Here is a 17,136-nt window from a genome sequence, read left to right as displayed (position 1 = left end):
AGGACTATCATAAAGTGTTTTGCAGTACCATATGGTACAATCCCCACAATGCCACTATTCACTAGCAATGATTGTCATTTAATGATAGTCACCTGCTATTTAATTACAGTCACCCACAGTACACTATTGTTTTCCACCAACATGTACATAATGCAATAATGTAAGACAATCAGCACGTATACCAAGGAGTGAGACGCATTACACAATAGGAATAATTTGAAAACAACTGGTAAGAAGAACTTATGAGGTGTTTGAACCAAAAGTTTCTTTCCGAAAACCAGGGCAAAGTCTGGGTCTTCTTACAAGGCCAAATAAGTATAAGGCCAAACATGAGTGAGCAATTACATCGCAGTCTTGGATTGATAGCATCTCGAGTCATTATGACTTGGCTAATTTGGCTCCTGGCAGAATATTTTCCCCTTGTGAAAATCTGGGTGGGTGTGTAAGAGGGTTTATCGCATCGGCCATAGAGACTGGATTAAATCATGTTCGCTCTGTCTGGCTTGGCTGGTCTTCCAGGAATCCTGCTAGTAGCAGCCAGGCCTTGGGTGCAATGAATTACAATGGGGTTAGATTGAACAAGCAAGCTTCGTTGAACTCTCTCAATGCTATGGGCCTTTATCTGTCCCCGGGGATGAGGCTCAGATCAGAGCAACAACTGGGTCCTTAGGCAGTATGGAGAGCAGCAGCAAACGTTTGTCAGAATTTTATTTTGGACACGGAATTGCTAGACAGAGAAATGATGAGATGAAGATTCACTTAATTTTCTAGGCATAAATTCACCCAGTGTCTGAATGAAAATTGCGCTTCACAAAACCTGACTCTAACGAGATCTGCAGATGCTCCAAGTTCACTATTATGTATCAATATTACTGTCCACTTAATCGCAGGCCAAAAGCTGTGAAATAAACAGTTGATTTCTTTTCATCTACGGGGGGCCAGGAGGAGGTGACACCCCTGCCAACTTGTGTATTTCCACCTCAGTGCTTGCAGAATGGAGAATGGAGCTATGCAGTAGCCCAGTGAGCCGTGGTTCTGGATGGAAGCAAAGTGGTTACTGTGGTTCAGGGACCAGAATCAAAATGCCTGGAGACATGGTGAACTGAGAGAGGGAGGGAGAGAGAGAGAGAGAGAGAGAGAGAGAGAGAGAGAGAGAGAGAGAGAGAGAGAGAGATATTTAATACTCTCCAGTTTATTGTAGTCAGTCGGATCATTCGGCATCATTAGAAAATTGCGACGAGACAGGTCAGCAGGAGAGGTAGTACAGTATGAGTTGCTGCCTCAAGGTATGTCTTCCCCTGGTCAGGGTCAGAATGTCACTTTTTTTAAATGACAGTAAAAGCCAAACAGGTGTTTCAATAAGAGAAGTTATCAAGAGAATTTTTGACACGAGCCCCGTGAAAGCTGTTCGAAAGGCAATAAAAAAAAAGCAGAAGTGAAGAAAGCAAAGAAAAAAGAATTGACTTTCGACATCTGGAAATGGGAAGAGTTGACGAGAATCTTTGTCTGTGGGAGGGCTGGTACAGTATGTCAGATGTGTGCATATCCACGTTCTGAGCAGCAAAGCTGTAGGATAGATGTGATCACTGTGGACCTGCTTGACATTTAACATTGACTTGCTGGTATTGGAGTTGGAACTACAGGTCTCATCCATTGCCTGCATGGGCCCATGGGGACCCTGCCTCCTGACCTCCAAATGGATAAACTGGTCCAACAATGAGCCATAACGCTAATTCATGTTTTCAACACCACTCTCTATCACTGGAACACAGCCTGATTGATGCTACCTCCCATCTGCTATAGGCTTCGGAATTGGAGACTGCGGTGCATTCTGGGAGAGGCTCCATCTCTCTCAATAACTGTTTTCTGTTTTTTTTCCGTCCCTCCAACAGCTGCAGGACTGGTTGATGAGTAGCATTTGGCCAGGGACCCTCAGCCCGCCAGCGCTGAGGCAGAGAGAGCATGTTTCTGATGGGGCATTAGAGAGTTTGGCTGGGAGGGAGCGAGAGAGACATATCTGTCCCACGCTGAGTTCTCTATGGTCCTTTGTTCCCTCTGGCCTAGCAGGAAGCCAGGCACTCATGGGACTTGCTTGGCTCGATGTTTGCAGAGGGGAACCAACCAACTCTGATTCCTGGTCTGGCCCGGTCAATATCACATCATTTTAAGGGTCTTCCCATCTAGGAAAACTTGTGTTTAACCACATTCTCCCCCCCCCCCCCCCCCCCCCCAGAAAATACAATAAAATAAAATAAACAATTGCAATGTGAGCTTGTAGATAATTTTAGTTTTTCATCGTACTATGAAGTATATATTGCTTAAGTTTATAGTAGTATACAAAAATTGTTCAATAAGATATTGAATTATATATACTGTATGTAACACAGATAAATTAATTAATTTATATAAAGACTAATTTATCTCTCTCTTCGGGAGAGTATTTCAGTTTTATTCTAAAACTGCCTTTAATGGCTGGCATGGCCAGATATGGCTTTTGAGACGTACAGTATTCAAGTAATTCAACTGGTAAAATAAAGATTAAATTAAAAAAGGTCTTATATGACAAAGATATCACGATGACTTTTGTTTTGTTGTTGTTCTGGAAGTCGAATATTATATCCGAGTTCAGCTGAGGACAAGGTCACCTCCCGAGCTGACTCTGCACTCTGCCGTGTTGACGTTCAATAATCCAGCGTTAGCAGATCGACACAGTGTCCTCCCCCGTCTAACCCACGGCAGAGGATGTCCAACCATGTTCCGGAAAGACCCCGTCCTTTCAAATCACAAGTGAAAGTGCTCACTGGGGACCAGGGTCAGGACCAAAGGTCAAGTTTGTAGCATCAGCATTTAAGCCAAACGCGCCTGTCCGCCGCAAGCACTGATCCCGTCAGCCAGTGGCCTCGCCGGCCTGGATCTCGTTAGCCTGGACCTCGTTAGCCTGACCCTGTCAGCCTGACCTCGTTCAAGTTCATTACCGCCGTGCTCACACCGGGGGAAGCAGATCACAGTCCAACACGTGGTCATGTGGTTACAGAGTAAAACCCACCCAGTGCTAAAGGGATACTTCGCTGAGATCAATGTAAATTCCATTGTTTTGATATGAGAAGAATCAGAGGATCAATAATATAGAAAATAATATATAAATAAATACCCTATGCCTTCTGTATCTCTGCAAAATATCCTGAAAAATCCCACTTATTTTTTTTATGCCTTTATCAATGTCAGGTCAATGTGTTGTCTGGTTTGTTAGGGCCGAGCTTACCAGCACTCCACTTGCCTCCACACTTCCACAGACTATTCACAAGTACTCTGCCATGGTTTTAGGCTTATGGTTTAGGCCCAATAGGACCACTCTACGCAATATCATTTTTCCCCGTGGCGCTAGAGCGAGACCCCGCGCCGCGCACCTATGGTTACATCATTCTACAGGCCACAGGTTTCTGCATTACACCATTTTCTTTTTCAGAAAAGCCGCAGGCTTCTAGTTGATAGAATACAGTATGTAGACAGCAAATTGGGAGAGACGGGGAGTGACACGCAGCAATGGTCGTCAGGATCGGGACTCAAACCTGCGACACACTCTCAGGCTGCACTGGAGCTTATAGGTGCCTAGACCGCTAGGTCAGTGGTCCAAGCCACATATCGTATGTTATTAATCTCCACACAACAATGGGAAATCTGCAATGTTTCCCTTTAAATTAATCCTGAGAATTAAATTACCAATGGCAATGGATAAATTAACTCTGAGGATTTTACTGAGTATTTCTGAACGAGATAGAACTGTATAGGAGAGTGCCTTCTACTCTACTTCGCTTCAGACCTTCTGTCCTCTCCCCTCTCCCAGTTGCTGGCTTCTATTATTTTGGCAGAACAGTGAGACAAGAGGACAACTCTGGACACTTCCTGTTTGATTAGGATAGCAGACTGCCAGGTGTTACAGTATGGAGAGTTTCCCCCAGGCATGGTAGCTATTTAATATTCTTAGTTTTCAGAACACACATACCGGCTACTATATTGTATTACGAGATCTAAAGCTACTGTGGGATTTAAAGCTTACTTATTTGCCTCTCAGAGTTAGGAATAATGTTTTAACATTGCTAGATTGTACATTCCTCATTTATCCAGTGTAGATTTACTTTACATATTATTTACCCATACCACTGGGGATGAATTGTTCATGAACAGGTTGACTACAGCACATCTAGACTATACTTTCCTGTTAAGCTCCACCATGTTTAAGTGCAGATGGCCAGGCAAGACCATTTAATTATCTTTCTTGTTAAGATATTTCTAATCCCTGTACGTTGCTACCTGTTTACTCCTTTCTTATTCGTTTATTTTACTCTTCAAGTTTACATAATTATGTGTATCTATCTGCTTCTATCTGTCCTGTGTTTCATAATGTGGCGCTGCTATGGCAACTGTCTCTCACAGGGTCAATAAAGGTCTTTTTAACCTAACTTGGTGAGTGGCAATGTATTTGAATAATTCAAGAATGTTTCCTTACCTTCTTTTTAATACATTTTCAGTGCTTCAGTTACAAACAGTACCTCAAAGTATACTCGTGAGCATTACTACCATTACTAATAAAACATTACATTTCTATACGCATCGACGAGCCGGCAGGTGGTGAGGTCACCTAGAGTATTTTGACAGCGGTTTCCTTCATTGCTGGTGGTGTGGTTTGTCTGGAGATCCACGATTAACATGAAGAACTCCCGCGGTGACCACAGTTTCCTCTGAGAAGCGGCTGTGTGGGTCAGTCCAAAGCCTTGAGTCAACAAGCCACCAAACCACCGGGAGTATTAGTCACCAGGCAAACCCTGGAGCCAGCATGAGCCAAACAGTTACGGCAGTGAAAGGCATATGTATCATCCGTTTAAGGGTCATTATGTTACGTGTTCCTGGGTGGCTTTTCTTCGACACCTCAATACATCACAGTGTATGACTGACTTATGTAATCAGGCTCCACCTAATTGCCTACATGGCTGCAGATCATATGGAAAAAACTCTGAAGGCCTAAATCCTGACTGTTCTGACAAATGGTTACTTTTAATAACATTCTGTTTTACTGCGTGGTTCCTCCTAGTGGCCGAGCCGCCTAGAACTGGGTCTGTCTGTGAGTCTGTCCATGTATTTGTCCCAGGTCAATCTCCGAAACGGCTATAGCAATCAATGGCAAGTTTCTTGCACATGCTGCCACTGAGGAAATGTCTCATGTATTTTTTTTATATTTAACTTTAATTTAAAAATGAAAGTCAATGCTGGGTAAATTGGGCAGAGATTTGAGTCTAAGAACCACATGAAGTCTGAGCCGCACATACAGTCACACCGTTATTGGATTATGGGCTCTATTGTCGTCCAAAGTTTCTATACCTACTATTTGGGAATTTAGCATGGTGCAAATCCTGTGCAAAAGTTGCATTCTTCCGACACCATAGCCTACACATCCCTAAAACACCTGCACTACCTGTCACATTATGCATAGGTGTGGTTTGGGAGTTACATAAATAAAACCAATCACCGTGCCAAATGCCATTACCTTCAAGAGAAGGCATGCTCAAGCCGTTATCCCCAGTGCAAGCAATCAAGCAGCGCAGCAGATGCTCTGAGCTTTTGATTAGACAGCGGTCTGTTATTGAGCTCATTGGTCATTAATTATCCAGAACACACACACACAAACACACACACACACACACACACACACACACACACACACACACACACACACACACACACACACACACACACACATTATACAATACTTGATCAGATGTAATAATAATAGTAATAATATCGCCCCTGTCCGTCTGTCTTTGTGTGCCCGTACGTGTGTTTTCCTATGAGCAGCGAATCTTGTCCTCATGCAAATCTGTACACATTGGGTCGTATGTAGTGCCTAGGGGCACTTTTTCCTTAATTTGGGGATTTAGTATTGTGTACATTCATTGAAATCCATTAAATATTTGCTGCGCAATGATGGGGTGATGAAACTGAACGAGTAAATCGTGCACAATGCGAATAAAGTTACAAATCTAATAACAAAAAAACTAAAACTAAAATCTTTGACTAGAGTTGACTAGAGTCTAGACAATTAAACACAATGAGCACAAGGAATTGACACTGCTGATTATGGGAAAATTACAATCACAGAGATTTGTGGAGAATTAAGACAGAACAAGACCTCTGAGCTGTGAATGTTCTGCAACATATGCGTCAAGCCGAGGCAGCTCCAACTCAGGTCTCACCGTCTCAGGAGCGCATTCTTTCATCTAACGGATTCGCATTACGGGTGGTTTGAAAAGGCACGTTCCGTTGTCCTAAACCTTGTGTGTATAATTTAGCAAATATAGAGAAAGTGCACCAACACGCCTACAGACACACCTCCACCTGCAAATATAGAAGTCGGCAAAATGAATAGTGGGTTGTGTGGCCGCAAGATAACGTTTACGCATAGTGGAAGCTCCTAAAAGCGTAATTCACGGAAAGTGTTCAATACTTGCAGGTAAGGTATGGGATACGATAGAGCCCATTATATCTGAAGTCTACGGCTACGATTGGCTTCCAAAGCAAATCGCGGGAGTGGCCTGTTTTGCAACTAAATGCCACAAATCATGAACGCTCCTATGCCACCAAAATGTGGAACGCCCTACCAACAGTCATTAAGACATGCAAATCCCTTGACTCCTTCAAAACTACTCTCAAAGGGCACCTACGGACGGCTGCAATTCAAAACTGGCCCCCGTAAAATCTGAATCCCCCACCCACCCATGTTTCCCCTCACTGTATATGTTTCTTTTCCCTTTTTACCTCCTATGATGATTTCTTTTTTACTATATAGTTGTGTATATTCGTACGTCTCTAAATGTTTTGATGAATTGAAAATGGTGGGCCCTATTGTAATTGTCGTCCACTCACTGTTAACAGTTTTTGTATTGAGTTGTACTTGAAATGTACTGTAATTCTGCAAACTGTTAATTAATAAATCAATCAATCAATAATCAATGCAACTGTGCCGGACTCTTCACATGTTTGATTGTGTAATGGTGAAGGCCAGAGAGAAATGACCTGGGGCGTGTCAGTCTATGCTGCACACACATCCTGTTCTGCCTCTTTTGTTTCCTCTGAAGGACTGATGTCTGAGAGAGAGAGAGAGAGAGAGAGAGAGTTCTAGGGCCATGAGGATCCTCAAATGCCTTATCACAGTTCCACTGGCCTTGACTGTCATGAAGGTGGCTGACAGCCTGGCTGTGGCCACCAGGATTGGTTGCTGGCACGGATGATCCCTTCACTCCTACTGAGCAATAGTCCCCACAGGAAAGTCTGGGTTACAGTGAGAAGTGTAGAGTAATTGCCAGCTGCATATCATGAGATGCATCTATTATGAATTTTAATAGGAGTGGCTCAGAGACAAGGCTGCTGTCAGGTGGCCAGACCGTTGGAGGTCTCTGTGCTGCTGACAAGGTGAAGGGGCCGGAGAAAGGATGGTGGTGAGTGGGGTTAGTGGGGGGGGGGAGAATGGAGGAATACAGGGGAGTCAGAACAACAGTTCTCAGGCCCCAGAGCCAAGATAATTTGTGGTTTGCGCAGGAAGATCCTGAGTGTTCATTTAACTCTTGTTAAATGCTCATACGTTTTGTCCATCCATGTTTTAGGATCTGGCCGCCATTCATACAGTGAATGTGCTAAATTATTGCTATTATTCAAAACGACCGAAACGTCGATTTAATAAAGAGCAACATTTTTGGCAAGTTTTCGATAGTGTGCGGGCCCTTTTCTTCTTTCCCTTTTTCTTAATTTACTTTTAATGAAAAAGTACATTAAAGAATAAATAAAAAAATAACACAAAATAATTTCAGATGAGGGTGTGTGTGGAGTTGGACTACTATATAAATTTGGTAGGATCTTGACATGAAAACGGTTGAGAACCAACCAATGCTCTAGAATAACATTCTCCCCCTCTGTAGGAGCTGACTGCGGCTGACCTCTGTGAGGCCAGAGTTCCTCCAGACTAGCATTTGATTGAGTCACACAACTGGACTGGTCATCAGAAAAGCTGTTCCAACACAATGTCTGGACAACAGGTTGGCGGGCTGACAGCCAGCCCTAAATCCAGATAAACCCTTGTTATTATAGTGCAGCTATTATACTTATATACTGAAAAACTAAAGAATATTCGGATTCAAACTGTCATGGTATTGTATGATTATAAATTAAAACACAGTGTGTGCTACAGTATGTTAAAGGAATATTGAGTGTATGGGCATCCAAAATAACCCAGTTCCCAGGCTTTCTGCTGTGAGATTTCCTGGGTCAAGTTCTTTGAGCAGTACTCGATTAGTTCTACAAGTTTGACTATTACTTCTGATAGCTCCATATTACAATGTCTGTATGTTTGTCAATTTTCCCTGCTTAGTGTTTTCCTGGGGAATGCAAGGTATATGAAATGGAGGTAAGGTCACCGACGTCATTTTCGCTATCACGCAATTCCAGACGGCAGATTCGTCGCACCATAGGACCCAAACTACACCAGGAACTTGAAGTCAATGAGAGCTCAGTGACTAGCTCATGAACAAACACTATTTCTGAATAACTGAGATCTTTTGTAAAGTAATCGCTTCTGGAAAATAACAGAAGACATATAAAACATTATTGTCTGCTGTGTTGCTTTTCGATGTGTACACTGTAATTTTATAGAGGTATCTAATAAGCAGAAAGTATGTTTCTGAACGTGCCAAGTATCGCGAGACTGTGTCCACCGTTTCCTGTCTGGCAGCCAATTGAGCCAAATCTTGCGATACCCCAGAAACATAAACGATACCTGTTGCTGCTTAAATTTCAATGTGAACTCTGTGCAGTGTGCACATTGAAAAGCAAGTGATTAGAAAACAAACTGTGATACGTATGTCTTCTTTTATATTCCTGAAACGATTATATGACACAGGTCTCAATGGTTCATAAATAATGTTTGTTATGAGCTGGTCAAGCTTGCTCCATTCACTGCTTTGTATTCATGTAAATTCCGGTGCCATGGCGCAGCAGTCATGTGACGTGATCATGACACTTCCTTCTCTAAGCTTCCTTGTGGGAATATGTAACCACAAAGAGGAAACAGAAACTGTTAATTAAACTAGTTCCGGCTTATCCAAAGAAATCTGTGCTGCTAGCCATCAATGAAATGTTACCACAGCCATTCACCTGCTGGTAACTATCAAGACTACAAAGTCTCTACAAAGGCTAGTTTGGACCCACTTTATTCCATCCGTGCAATAACCGCAGAGATGGTATGGAAGCAAACATGTATCCTCTTAACACTTTAAGGGCTTTAAATTAATATATCCAAACTACCTAGGCTGCCAGGATTGTTTAAATACCTTTGGAGCATACGCCGAAGTATTTGCAGCTTTGATCCATGAAAATCCGCCTGAAAATAGTTCCATGGGTTATTGGTTGAAGAGAAAAATATGCCACCATCGCGATGCGAAACAACAAGCAGCGAGAGCTGCTGTAGTCCAGTCAAAACCACCATTCACTTGCATTGAACTCATTTTCCCAGAAGCCCTTGCAGCCCAGCGCACGGGTCGATTTCCGGCCTCGTCACCAGGTCCGTGACAAAGCCGCAGTTTCTTTTTAATTATAAAAAAACGGCGAATTAAACACATAAAACAAATAGCGGGTTTAGCATATTAAGCAGCATAAAAAGATGGTTAAATAGCGTTTTATGCAGCTAAACTGAGTGACCAGACCACAACATTTCTTCTTCCTGTTCAATGACTAATCGGAAAAGCCTGTAGCACATGATTCAGCCTCTGGCGCATTTGCTACTGTAAATTCAATTTTCTTTTGAGAATTCTGCACCTGCTTTCTAGGGATCTTTGACAGAGAGTCTCCCCTCCTGAATATACAGTACTGTTGACTACAAACTCCCTCAGGCAGTATGCTTTCCCCATCTGCTGCCGACACGGTCCACATGGTCTGATTTCATTATGTTGGACCAGTCCATGCTGTGAACAGGAAGGCCAAGTGTCAGGTCTGGACAACAGGGTGGTGGGTTGACAGCAAGCCAGACAGACAACTCCTCAATCCTTTACGTCTCCAATCTCCGCACAAATTACACTCATTATCTCTCTTTCTGTTATTCTCGTTTTTTCTTCCCTTGTTACCTTATTCTCTCCCTCCCTCTGTCTCTTTGCCAATTTCTTGTTATCGGTGTAACTCAACTGGCAATCGAAGTGGAGTCAGTAATATACAGTAGTTGGGTAATGGAGTGAATGATCTGGTAAGCTCAGGCATCTCTCCTCTTTGCTCCTCTCCTTACTAATATAGGCTTGGCGCTGGTCTACTCTCTCTATCGTGCGCTCCTCTCTCTCACGCTGACTTCGAATTGCTCTTGCTTTTCTGGGCCGGGCAATAGCCACAGCCTGATATATGAGACCGAGACTTTGCACCCATCACTGCTCCGGAGTGTGTTCCACACCTCCAATCTCTTTCTAGACCCAGAGATTGGAGAGCATTCACAGCCGGGCTGGGGCTTTAATGTGCATTACACAAACACTTTAGTAGTGCACTCGACTAAATGTTTCCAAATATGGCGTCTAATACCTTTCAACGTTTGGACAGCATTTGTGTCATCTTTGGCTATTTCTGAAGGATATTTGGGTCTGCTTGGCTACATTTATAAATAATTGGATTAGTTGGAGCAGTGTGTTCAAGGGGGAAGTGGCTCATCCTCGGCTTAACAACACCTGCTGAAAGCACTTAGTCAGCTCCATTAGAACCCAGAGAGATCCAAATGTTCACAGTAGAGGCATGCGAGACTCAGGAAGACAGTTAAGTCTGCCTCTTGTAATGTCAAACCTGCAGCTTCTGACAGTCTCCGCTTCTCTGTGACTCATGCCACAGAAAATGTCTTACGAGTCAATAACACAAGGAAAACATATGCACAGCAACTGTGCACTTCTGATACAGGGGCCTTGTGTTGATTAGAAGCTAGTAATATTAGTGACTCCAATGTCACTCATGCTTGGTAAAAACAAAAACAAAAAAGAAATAAAATAAATCTATTTAATGAGCCATCTGCCAGACCATTTAGTAGAATTCCTTTGCACTATAAGAGACATGTGGAGGACTCTGCCAGCATAATTCTATAACACCACCAGGAACAGTGGGTGACATAATGGCGACAGAGACCCTCAGGCCTCAGAATTAGGACGTGGTGAACCATAAATGTCAACTGTAATTGCGAAATGTTGTGGAGATTTTTGTGGGGAGACATTACCCAGATGTGATTGAAAACTGAGAGGTGCCCAACAGTCAGTGCCCGCACAATTTATGGCCCTCCAAATGATGGATTACAAAAGGCATTGGGCCTGTGTCCAAAGCTTAGAACAATTTGACAAGATAAGCCCACAGCCGACAGCCCTATGCAACAATCCATCATAATTTTTCCAGTAACAAAACAATTACTCTTTTTCATCCTTCTTGATTGTAGGCCCGGATTGAGCCATGATAAAAACCTCATTTGCCAAAAACAAATCAAGACAGAAACTTTTCGCAGTAACCAAGTTGAAGGAAGAAAAAAAAGATGCTGCAAAGTTCCCTAGTATCATTTCCAGTGAGATTGGGACAGAAATAGAATTGTGTCCCGGGCCAAGAAGTATGAGCCATGCAACTGTCTGATTAGTAGACTTTGGAGAATGTGCTGAATATGTAAAAACAAAAAAAAGACCTTGACAGAGCAGTTGTTACACCTACAGTACATTGGTAGACTGTTGTTTAAATGAGTCAAGCAAGAAACTGAAATGTTTATACAGTAGTGAAGCTCAAGAAAAGCATATTCCTTCAAACAAGCTCTCTATTTTCATAGCAAAAAACAGGAGTTAATACCGCTGTCTGGCAAATCAAATTTTGTCTCCCTACGTTTTTACATCGGTGGAATCACGGTTTCTAAAGCATGACATCTTAACCTCCCAAGTAGTGAATGAACAGTATAGCCCTGGTCTGCAAAGATGAAGAACATGCTCTGTTTGTGTGTTTAGCTTATTTTCTTTGCAGCCCCATAAGAATTTAACATAACATATGGTCCTAGTCATTGGGTTTGATTTAATACAATGATAAACACAACAACCAATGCAAAGCATTATAATGAGCTACTGTGCAGTGAATGTAAATCATACAATTTCTTATTGTTTAGTTGGCTTATACAAAGCCGTTAATAGTGATAAAAATGAGCATAAATCTTTCCAACATACTGCAAACCCACTTTCAATATCTGATTTGAATTATTTCTCGAAAAACGAAATTGTTGTCTTTCTGGAGAAATGAGAACTCTTGAGTCATATAAATCATATTTCATATGCACATGAAAAGTAGCTCTACTCGCAAACACCAGACATTGTATCAGAGCCTGGGTTTCGCTGAAAAAAATATTTTCTAAGGATTATAGTTAAACTTACTTGCACGTGGGTGTCGCATATCGAAAATAGCTGATCTACAAGCTCACAATGTGTTGCAGAGCGACGTGTTGTGTGCTTGTAGATTAACAACTTTTGGTGCACAATATCCACGCACAACTAAGTATAAATCCGGCATAATCTTCAAATGAAGACATAATATCACTTTGCAATGACATCAGGCCAAAAGCATTTCATAATCGTCTACGGCTGCCATGCCTGCATGTCCGTGTGCCATCATAGATCAAACAGAATGGCAGTATAAATCCAGTCTGAGACATTCTGCTCATATTAAAACCTCTCAGTCGTCAGTGATATAGCATGCCTACATCGTTTTTTTATTATTGTTCAAAGGCAGCGGCAGAGCTTTCCGCACTGCATGGAATCCAAGCCAAGGGAATTCAACCAGCACCCTATTATTCAGCCATTTAAAATTCTCCAAAATAGAAAATCTACAGGCAGCTTGCTTTTTTCAGTCACACAACACCATTGTGTGACGAGTACACATTTTCATTCATACCCACTTCCATTCGTACCATTAATAAGGGAAGCAGTAGCTGTTTCTGTTTCAGGGGTGGGTGGGAGGATGGTTGTAGTTCTGTTGTTAGGGTTAGGATCTTGTGACTATGTACTGTATGTATTTGTCTATTCTTGTTTTTGGTATGTTTACTCTGTTTTTGGAGCTTTCTTTACCTGCTGTAACATGAATAGCCCAAGAATCTTCCAATTAGAAAAGGCAGGATGAGATATGTGCACGACATGTCACTTACAGATGGTGGAGTTGGTGTCTGGTGGCGTCAGGTCTGGGGGTCTGGGCATCGACGGCCTGTCTCTCTGAGGGCCTCCTCCGTGGCTGGTCCCTCTGGAAAGGGTTGTTGCCAGGCTCCACACGCCTCAGGGCCCCTCGGTCACGGATATACACCTGCTCTGGGGCCACGTCCTCGCAGCGGGACCCCTGGAAGCCGGAGCGACACACACAGGTATGGGGTCTGCTACAGGAGCCACGGTTCTGGCAGGGGGGCTGGCAGTCAGCTGCAAGAACAACACGGATCATTCATGTTTAGGCCTTTCACAGTTATTAATCACATTAATTTTGCATAATCCTCCAAATCTTTTCCATGTTGAACAATGTTCATGCACAAAACAGAACTAGCAAATCTACCAGATTACAACGTGATGGAAGCAACATTGTAAGCTTGTAGGTCATATCTGTTATGCATATCATTATTTTATTACAAAGCCTAAAAGGTCAACACAAATTATGTTCCAATATTCAATGTCAAAAACACAATTAAGTTGTTAATCGCAATTATTTGCATGACATTTAATCCTGACAACGTTAGTCATGTTCAGAGCATGTGAAGACACAATCCCCACCCCGTGACCCCGGCATGTGAGTTGCAGCAGACATAACATGATCACCAGGGTTCACTTTATGGCATGGAAGAGCTATTCCATTAAGACATCCTGCACCTACTGTAGGGGTGAAATCATTAATCGAACCATATATTAACCACGTAAACCTTATATACTTAGACTTACTGTACTATTTTAGCCAATCTACATCAACATGTTGTGAACTTCTACTTGCTATTTGAACTATTTTAAAATGTTTTAAAATAGTAGAAATTGCAAATAAGTTTAGGGATAAGGGGTGGTGCAAGATACAGCTGCAGATGTACAAGCTTTAGGGATGCTAGGGTTCATGTGCAGAAAATGTATCAAATACAATTTCTGGAATTGAATAATTGGTTTAGTGATGTATCATTTGAAACTTCAGCTAAATGTGTCTTTGTTTCTTAAGGGTTCAAATAACTTGTGATGTCCATTGCAATTACAATCATTCTGTACTTTTATGGTCTAAATTTATCGTAATAGATGAACATAATAATCGGAAAAGAATAGAATCATTGACTATTTCATTAAAATAATCTTCTTTCTTAAGGACATATTTTTGACATAATTTGGCAATTATGAAGCCCAGGGCATGCACAGTATGCTCATGATGTACAGTGAACAATACACCCATTAATGTTTTCTTAAATCAGCTTCTCATGATCTCTGTGCTTTCAGAAGTACCACCTCATGAGCCCAGACTCGCTCTGGAGGAATTGGAAGAATTGGAGTATTGTACTGTATGTTTCACAGCGTTCCATGGATCCCCCAGTACGTTTACGGCCTCAGGAAGCCCCAACAGGTTGACTCAAGAACTCTGGATTCAGAGAAGCTGGACAACAGGGTGACTCAACAACTCTGGATTCAGAGAAGCTGGACAACAGGGTGACTAGTTAAGAACTCTGGATTCAGAGAAGCTGGACAACAGGGTGACTAGTTAAGAACTCTGGATTCAGAGAAGCTGGACAACAGGGTGACTCAACAACTCTGGATTCAGAGAAGCTGGACAACAGGGTGACTAGTCAAGAACTCTGGATTCAGAGAAGCTGGACAACAGGGTGACTAGTTAAGAACTCTGGATTCAGAGAAGCTGGACAACAGGGTGACTCAACAACTCTGGATTCAGAGAAGCTGGACAACAGGGTGACTAGTCAAGAACTCTGGATTCAGAGAAGCTGGACAACAGGGTGACTCAAGAACTCTGGATTCAGAGAAGCTGCACAACAGGGTGACTCAAGAACTCTGGATTCAGAGAAGCTGCACAGGGTGATTCAACAGCAGCCCAACTCTCTCGCTGGTCAACAGAATTTTCACTGAAATCGTATTAAGCACATATAAACCCTAGCATCCCATTCTGGGCATGTCATAATTCATAATAGGTAAACATTCACCAAAGATAGACAAACAATCATAGAAAATCTAGCTAACAACGATTCCCGCCGGGGACGCTGCAGGTGCTGGGCTCTGTGTGTTCTCCTCAGTGTCCCCTAGGGTAGATACCCTCACAAAAAAACATGCAGTGATCCTGGTCTCTATACTGCCTCCCCCTGGTCAGCCTGGGTGCCTGGTGGAGGGGAAAGGAACTGGATGGAATAACGCTACGTCCTACCAGGGAAACTAACCCCTGTTAGGTGATAAGGAGCAGCCTGCTCACTCCTCATGCATTGAAGGAAGCATGAGCTAAGTTTGGTGCTCTCCGCAGGTTGGCAGGGGAAGAGTAGCGCTCGCCGCTCAGCATTATAGTTTAGGCCAGGGGTTTTCAACAGGTGGTCCATGGACCACCTGTTGAGGCATTGCATGTGTTCCCTGACCATGCATTTTGTTATGTAGGATTTGTTGAATAATTTTATTTTTATCTTATTTTATTGTACATCTTTACACTAGTTGAGAAACCGTGAACTGAATAACTTGGTGACCTATGAAGACGTCCATGTAGTCATTTACTGACAAGTTGGAGGTCAACAAAAAAAGGGAGTTACGAGGGGGAAAGCACTGGTTTAGGCAATTGGCAATGGGTGAAAAAAATGGGTTACAAAAATCTTGGGGTAAAACTTTAACCCAAAGAAAAAAGAGATTAGGTATAGACATAAAAAAGTACAGACCCCATTGGGGACCCCGCTCTAAAATTATACACGGTTTAAGTGGTTAACTCCTGCTTACGTTTCTTAGCCAGGTCACTCTTGAAAAAGAGATTTTAATCTTTACCTGGTTAAATGAAGGATATGACATGATAAACACATGACCCCATGGATCTCCCTAACCCTCATGTTCCCACCAGGCTGCTTGCCAAGATATTTGATGGATACACTTTGGCAGAAGAGGCACCCCGTGGAGCATGGCTGTGCAGGCTCATGAGACCAACACTGCTTTGGAAGGTGCAACCTCCAGCAGTCAGCGATCCAGCCCTCAAAAACCCCCGACATGGCAAATATGAAGTCTGTTGGCAGGTCAACCAACAGATGCTATCAAGATTGGAGAGGTTTTATTAATCACATGCTCATACAAGTATGTGCAGTGAAATGTCGGTGTGGCATGCTCCACCAGACCGTGCCCTAGTATTTCAAATTATATAATTATAATACAAGGATATTAATTAGTAATATGTAATAAAGTGTTCTTGTGTGTAAGGTGTGTAAAGTATAGAGCATTGGGTCCAAAAAATGTTTCATGAAAAAACGGCGGTACAAGGTTTCTGCCTCACAGTAGAATACAATTTGGAATTGCATCTTCCATGTTACCCTGTGATCATCCATCACCAATCGTGATTAGGTATGCACCGATGGGGCGCCCCGCTGGCCTAGCGATCCAGGCACATGCCACATAGGCTCTAGCCTGACAGCGTGTCGCATGTTCGAGTCCCGTTCATGACGACCTTTGCTGCATGTCTCTCCCCGTCTCTCTCCCTCTTTCCTGTCTATCATCACTTGTAACTATCAATAAAGGCAGAAAAGCCCAAAAAATAACTAATCTTAAAAAAGTATGCATCGATGTGACATCAATGCAGAGAACCGATATCAACATTGCTGTTATGGTCGATAAACGAAATAGCAGTAAAGTATTATGTGGTGGTGAACTATAGCAATTCTCAGCTAGATACAAGGAACATGTAATTTGTGCAAAGAGGTGTGTGCTATGGCTCCTCTGCTGAAAGGGATGTGCACACTGTCATAATGAACAGGTTGTACGACCTCCTGTCACATATAGTCATCAAACATACAACGCTGTAAACGCTGCCCCAGTGTGCCCCAGAGAAACAGCCTCCCTGCACAAGGTCAATGCATCAGTGAGA

The 17,136-nt window shown here is 42.6% G+C and overlaps 1 protein-coding gene across 2 annotated transcripts in view; it reads right to left on the bottom strand.

Moving 5' to 3' along the window:
- LOC310878371 (latent-transforming growth factor beta-binding protein 2-like) overlaps window positions 1-17,136 on the bottom strand; it is a 132,641-nt gene that overhangs the window by 92,574 nt on the left and 22,931 nt on the right. For both annotated transcript variants that reach the window (XM_083792682.1, XM_083792683.1), the window contains exon 3: window positions 13,223-13,484. In XM_083792682.1, the coding sequence (XP_083648808.1) occupies window positions 13,223-13,484 (262 nt within the window). The remainder of the gene's footprint in view (window positions 1-13,222; window positions 13,485-17,136) is intronic.

The sequence above is a fragment of the Protomyctophum parallelum genome (assembly GCF_964188405.1).
Source record: "Protomyctophum parallelum genome assembly, chromosome: 20".
NCBI lineage: Eukaryota > Metazoa > Chordata > Actinopteri > Myctophiformes > Myctophidae > Protomyctophum > Protomyctophum parallelum.
The sequence above is the reverse complement of the archived record's forward strand: the minus strand, read 5'-3'. Positions and strand labels throughout refer to the sequence as shown.